The sequence below is a fragment of the Olea europaea genome, chromosome 3 (genome assembly GCF_002742605.1).
Source record: "Olea europaea var. sylvestris chromosome 3, O_europaea_v1, whole genome shotgun sequence".
NCBI classification, from domain to species: domain Eukaryota; kingdom Viridiplantae; phylum Streptophyta; class Magnoliopsida; order Lamiales; family Oleaceae; genus Olea; species Olea europaea.
Window position 1 is genome coordinate 13887550 of NC_036239.1, and position 7209 is coordinate 13894758.

The following is a 7209-nucleotide window of genomic DNA, read 5'->3' on the forward strand; positions in this document are numbered from 1 at the left end:
AAATGTTGATTTGGAAGACTAAACCGCGAGATTCAACTATTACGTTAACCATGTCTGATTCCACTATAGTTCTTGAATTTCTTGATGATCCAACATGAAAGATCCGATAATTTTACGGTAACAATTTCTCCTACATAATAAGCACAGCAAGGTTTCTACTTTCTGAAAGATTTAAAAAAGTTGAATGCTACCCATTCCTAATTTTCTTACTGGAGACACAAAAATTGCAGGTTATCAACTCGTAATTAAAAAAAAAATTGAAATCTCGGACGAACACTAGTTACTCGATCGTACACAAACATTTCGGAAAATGAAAAAACAATCCTTCAAAAGAATAGCATTGTACAGATAAAATCGCAGATGCCCAGCCTTCTTAAGTAAATATTTCGAGAAATAGTTGAGAAATAAGGAATACGGAGACTACAAAAGGTGTGGTTTTGCCAAAAAAAGGGAAGCAAAATACACAAACTCGACGTTTTGCTGGTACAAAACCTTAAAAATAAGGCAGCTCGTTATTTTCACTTATAATAGCATTGACAATTAATTTTAACTACGTATTTTATTAGATTCACAACTTTTCAACCACATATTCATCAACTTTTATCAATGATTTTAATCTCCAGCAAACAGGTACATAATGTTTAAATGAATGAATTAATAAGAATAATATTCAAACGTAACGTGGATGAATATATTATTTTCAAAGAATTTTAAATTTTTAATAGAAATAGATTTAGAGTGGAATACATATACAATGACAGTGGATGAAAATATTGCCCTCCAAATATTTTGACCTTAGCTTTCCGTGTATATATAGGTGCCATATGCCCATACCATTCCATTTTGCAAAAAATTGACAAACTACCTCCCTATTTCAACGCCCTACTGTTTTCATTTCTTGAATCTGTTCTTCATACGTTGTTTGGCTGGAAGAATCCTAGAGAGAGAGAGAGAGAGGTATCATATTGTTTTCATTCGAATATTTCCATCCAAAGTTGGTTTCCTGGGAAAATCCTAGAGAGGAAGAAAGAAAGATTCTTGAATAGGCATAGAGGAAGAGGAAGAGAAAGAGGCACAAGGTGGTGCTTGTTAACAAATGGAGGAAGAAAAGGAAGGAGATATTAGGGTTCCTCTTGTCTCTTCCCTATTCTGCCTCTGCCTAACAACCGGTGGAATCTTTCTTGTTCTCTACGTTTATTTTCCTAATCTCTCCAAGCCTTGGTATCCCATTGCCGCATTAACCTTGATAGGCTCCCCATGGCTCTTCTGGTTCCTAGTCTACATATACGCCTGCATCAAGTGTTGCTGCTGCGGCAACCGTGTCGACAACGGCAAGATTTCGCGGCGTTACTCTGGATCAAACCGGCCCGGAAACGATTACAGAGCCAATTCTTCTCGGAATGGTGAAGACGGTAATGGTGATAAAAGCCAGCAAGGTGGCAGAGAATCATCGGTGACCTCCTCCAAGGAAAGCGAGACGCCATTGACGTATTCAGTCTAATCTTGCGCAGAGAGTAAGTATTTGTTATTTCTCATTGGTCGATAGCAGGGTTCCCTAATCAACCTCCTTACATGAGATGGCTAAATCTATTGATTCTCTTTCAATTGGTTGGCCAGTAGGTATGATGATTTACTTCACGGGCTAGGTCTCTGATTCGGAGCTAAAATTCGGTAAATGAAAAATGCCAAAATAGGAATAAGATTAAAAGATTAATCATTGTGTTCAAACAAATGTGAAATCTTTGATATAGAGGAAATTTGAGAAAACGAATAGAGAAATTAAGCAGGGAGATTTTGAGATTGTGGAAATTGCCACAAATCACGATAATATTTGTAGATAGAGAAGATAAGATGGATAAAATTATTTGTCTAGTTTATAGGTTAATGAACGAAATTTCTTATAATCTCTATATACTCTTTTTCTTGAATGATTCATGGGATATCTTAAATTTTAAGCTCATTGGAAAATATCATTGTCCATTTAATTTATCTGCAAGGTTAAATACCAAAAACAATAATCTTCTTTCAACAATTTATGATTTTCTTTTGTTTTAGAATAGTAATAGATTTTATATTTTCAGTAGTAAATATGGGCTATATAGATTCGTCAATATGTTACAACAAAAAAATTGTTTTGCAAAATTTATAATTTATAAATAGTTGAACTTCATTCTAAGCAGATATTTCAATAGACCCACAAATACTATTAACTTATGACTCATTTGTATATATTTATGAGTTTAGCGGTTTATAAATTCTTCCAAAGGGAGGCTAAAATTCGAGCAAATGGGTCAAACAACAAAATATTGTATGCTATTGGAACATCATCCCTTGTTACTACAAGGAAATATATGTAAAAATAGGTTCTTAATCGTTAATAGTCTTATTTACTGACCTTACATGGAGTTGCTTCCTTTGAGAGACATGACCATAAATAAACTGTATATCACTTATGACTCATTTACATATATTTATGATTTTAGCAGTTTATAAATTCTTCCAAAACAGAGGCTAAAATTTGAGCAAATGGGTTAAACAACAAAATATTGTATGCTATTGGAACATCATCCCTTGTTACTACAAGGAAATATACGTAAAAATAGATTCTTAATCGTTAATAGTCCATGTTTGAGCCACATTCTAGGAAAAAATGCATTATTCATGTCAAATCAATGGAAAATATGTGGTTAAAAAATAAAAATAAAAAATTTTAGATTTGCATGTAATATTATTTTATTGAAGAATGTGTGGTTGAAATGATATCAAATCACTGTTGAAAAATATATTTTTTTAGTTTTATTTTTTGAAAATAATGTGGCTCAAACAAGCTCATAGTCTTATTTACTGAGCTTACATGAAGTTGCTTCCTTCGAGAGACATGACCTAGTGTGGCCGCAGAAAAACTAGGTTGCAATTGTATATCAATGAAGTTCAATCATATACAAGAAACTAATTTTCAGTAATTCATGTTAAAATTGTGCAAATTTTTTTGTCAAAAGTCTTTGTTTGTCCCCGTACAATCTCTAACATACCAAACTCTCTCGTTTGCCTTGGATAAAACGATATCGTCCATTGTATGAACATACCAAGCAAAATAATCCTTTTTTTTTTTTTTTCAATAATTTGTGGTTTAATTTTTTTTTTTTATATAATTATTGTTTTCCTTTAGCAAAAGTGGATTAATGGACAAGAATGGATTTGACGACGCACAAATTTTTCACATATCTAATCTTTTCTAATGTATATAATTTTGTCTAATGAAGTTCAAACATGTACTAGAAATTAATCTTTCCATCTGTTGTTGAAGTATTTGGTTTTTTCTTGTATTATTTTGATTCGAAATTTCAAATATATGATGGCCAATCGCTTTCTATTTACCAATTATAAAATGCCAATTTTTGTCCTAATCTTCTCATAAAAAATTCGTTCAAAAAGACATTTATTTACCGTTTCTGGTTGGGAGTTTTTTTTTTTTTTTTAAATGGAAAATTCAGTATAAGATTTGATTGCTTCTTTCCTGAGAATTTATGTTTTTCTATATGCATAGGAAAAACTGTGCAATTTTAATTAATCAAGCTATTTGGGTTGACTATACTCATTTTTCGTGTATACTAAGGTCAATTCGATTTATGTACTGAGTTATTATCTTCGGCGAGCCATGAGCAAATATGTAATGCTGGATATGTGGTGACGCTAGTGAGATGGTCTCGGTCCCAAAATTATGTAATTTTTCTCTTACAAGATAAAATTTTAATTGGTAGGGGGGAAAAAATAGAAAAAAGCCCTCATTGATTAGTGACAATGTTTCTAATTTCAAGAATCATTACAACTGCCAAAGGTGGTTGTAGTTTTGATTCTTATGTGATGCATCTTGATTCCAATCAAAAAAATCAATAAAGTGAAGAGCAATTCTACAGGTACAGAATTGCATTTTATAGAATGTCAATAGATAAGACACGATAGTAGGATTGGGGTGATTTTTTGGCATGTTTTTATCACAACATGAGACCCGCACAATATGAGATTTTGGTGCAATTGTGTAAAATAGTTTTCTATAAAAATGGAATAAGCGTAAAGTGAAATATATCCAAAAGTGCGATGGGATAGAATTATTGATATAAATTTACTTGAATGAATTGTTCGAACAAGGAAAGGCTAACCACATTTTTTTTTTTAACGAGAATCTATAAACTTTGACTAGTTTGAGTGATTATAAAATATGAAATTATTGTTTTATTGTGATTCTTGCACTCGTTAATCATACTTTTAATGGAAAGAAGTATAATCTTAAAAGTATTTTGAGTCAGTTTACGGGAAAAAAAAATGATAGAATACACCTGACAAAGTGCTGTCACAGTGCAAAATAGTGAATACACTTCTATAACTTATGTGAACTTATAGCTTGGCTTATTTTATTTTTGGAAATAACTCATAACATCAAAATTATCGAGTAGGATGGGATTGAAATTCCTCATAGAGATCCACAAATTATGGCAAATCACACCCAATATATTTTCATTTGATAAGCTGACAATCTTCTTCACTTTATTACAATAATATCCTATCCTAGACTGAAGTTTTGATTGATAGGGTGGGAGGGTTGAGTTTATTAAACTCTTAATACGTGTACAAGTATCTTTAAATATAACAAAGATATTGAACGAACTTCGAAGCAGTGTATCCTTGATTGAGAGTAGAAGTTTCTTTCGTAGAACTCCACAATCAACATAAGCCGAACCATAATAGCATTAACCAAGATGTGTAGAACAAAGAACATAGGTATTTATGGCCCCCCAGGGCACATCAAAGTTGGCGGAACAATCACATTGGGGGGCTCTGAAATTTGAGTTTATTAAACTCTTAATACGTGTACAAGTATCTTTAAATATAACAAAGATATTGAACGAACTTCGAAGCAGTGTATCCTTGATTGAGAGTAGAAGTTTCTTTCGTAGAACTCCACAATCAACATAAGCCGAAGCCATAATAGCATTAACCAAGATGTGTAGAACAAAGAACATAGGTATTTATGGCCCCCCCAGGGCACATCAAAGTTGGCGGAACAATCACATTGGGGGGCTCTGAAATCAAGCGTGGAGAGTTCGATTCCTGGTGGGAACCTTTGATCCAATAAATGAGGAATTATTGGTGGATTAATCACTATGGAGGAGGCTCCCTTTGGGGAAGGAGTAAAAGTCATGTGGGAACCTGGGAACCAATAAGAGTACATCCTGCGATTTACCTCCCTGAGCAGCTGAGGGGCCGGAGGTTCAGGGACGAGGATATAGTCTGGCGCAAGCTGCGACACCTCGTTAAAAAAAAAAAAAAAAAAAAAGGTATTTATGTGTGGTGGTGTCACTAATGTTGTCAAATTGAGTGCCTGTTTGGCCCCTTTTAAAATTTTAAATTGTTTGGTACAGTATCATTCTCCATGAAACATTCACATAATAAAATATTTTATACATAAACCAATAAAGTTTTTTTATTTTTTAACCATACATTCTCCAATAAATACTATTCAGGACTCTTTAATTTTTTAAATAATGAGTGACAAATAGACCTGAATAACTAGTTCAAAGCTTTCATACTACTTGAAATTTTGACGTCACTTTGTTAAACATAGGCCAAATTATTAAAGTAAAGGTTCAAATTGAAATATACATTCACTTTACCATAAGTATGATTATTTCTGAATCACAACTTGTTCTATTTTAAACGTGTGGGGAATTATTATAATTTTTTTTTTTTCAATTTATGAAAGCGTTAATAAGAATGATTATTCGTATTTTTTAAGGAGAGAAATTTGTAGAAAAATGGCCCCAAAAAACGGAGGAATGAAATAGTGAAACAAAGCCTGTGTTGCTCTGTGAAGAGGCGTGAAGCAACTAGGCCCCCATTTGGTTTACATAAAAATCAAATTTTTAGTGGATTTTTTTTGATAAAAGTTGTAATTGAAAAGTCGTGAATCACATAAAATGTATTGTTATAATTAATTGTTAACTTTGATTTATATTTTAATTGCCCTTTTAACTAAATGAAACAGAGGCTATGTTTGGGAGCTTTTGGTGTCTTTTCATCTTATTAAAAGGGTCTATTCATTCATTAGGTGTTTCTATTTTTAAAGGTTGAACCTCAATCTTGAGAGTCCCCACCGTCCCGTTCTTGAAGTATCATGAGACGTAAATCGTGGGATGTGTCCCAACAAGTTAGGGAACAAGAGCTTGCCCTTACACTAAGCAACTAGGCCCCCATTTGGTTTACATAAAAATCAAATTTTTAGTGGATTTTTTTTGATAAAAGTTGTAATTGAAAAGTCGTGGATCACATAAAATGTATTGTTATAATTAATTGTTAACTTTGATTTATATTTTAATTGCCCTTTTAACTAAATGAAACAGAGGCTATGTTTGGGAGCTTTTGGTGTCTTTTCATCTTATTAAAAGGTCTATTCATTCATTAGGTGTTTCTATTTTTAAAGGTTGAACCCCAATCTTGAGAGTCCCCACCGTCCCGTTCTTTAAGTATCATGAGACGTAAATCGTGGGATGTGTCCCAACAAGTTAGGGAACAAGAGCTTGCCCTTACACTGATACCCACAAAGAGTCCAATTCCATATTTCAGGAATCGAACCCTTACACTACGGCTACCAGTAAGGCTGAGACTACCTCACTCTATCCTTTGCACCACTGGATTATGCCCCGGGAGCGGTGTTTCTATTTTTATATATTGGTGTTGGTGTTTCTAGATGGAAATAAAGGAGGGCTAACAATATAACCAATTACAAAACTTCATATCATCCAAAATATTCATAAATTCTTCGAAGCATTCGTGTCCTCAAAGGTTCTTCATAATTGCTTGGTAATCAACCTTCGAGGCTGGTTTAATCCTTGTTCTTATTTGCTGCCATATCGCGTAAGCAAGTTCAAAAACGTGAGAGAGCACATATCTATTTAGGATAGAGTATCATATACGTGTTCAAGCCTATCGAGTTTATTTTATCCTTTTGTGACTCTATTCTCCATTCTTGTACTTGTTGACTTATAAATTTGTGTACGAAATTTTAAATTCCGTCTCTCGAGATTTTTCAATGTTATGTCCATACAAGAAATCTACTTCTTCAAAGATCGCCAAATATTTATGACCGTGATGTGTTGTATATTATATCATTGAAAAGAGTTCAACTTGATTGGCGGTGATATACGTGTTCAA

At 33.0% G+C, this 7209-nt stretch overlaps 1 protein-coding gene across 1 annotated transcript; it reads left to right on the plus strand.

The window, feature by feature from the left end:
- Positions 1-1096: 1096 nt before the first annotated feature.
- Positions 1097-1654, plus strand: LOC111378742. Its single transcript, XM_023001979.1, has 2 exons — positions 1097-1488; positions 1621-1654. The coding sequence occupies exons 1-2, from the start codon at positions 1097-1099 to the stop codon at positions 1652-1654; spliced, it is 426 nt and encodes a 141-aa protein (XP_022857747.1).
- Positions 1655-7209: the final 5555 nt, after the last annotated feature.

Coding starts and splice junctions, on each gene's coding strand:
- LOC111378742 (XM_023001979.1), top strand. CDS start 1,097: ATGGAGGAAGAAAAGGAAGGAGATATTAGGGTTCCTCTTGTCTCTTCC. Junction 1,489..1,620: donor GAAAGCGAGACGCCATTGAC/GTATTCAGTCTA, acceptor GTTGGCCAGTAG/GTATGATGATTTACTTCACG.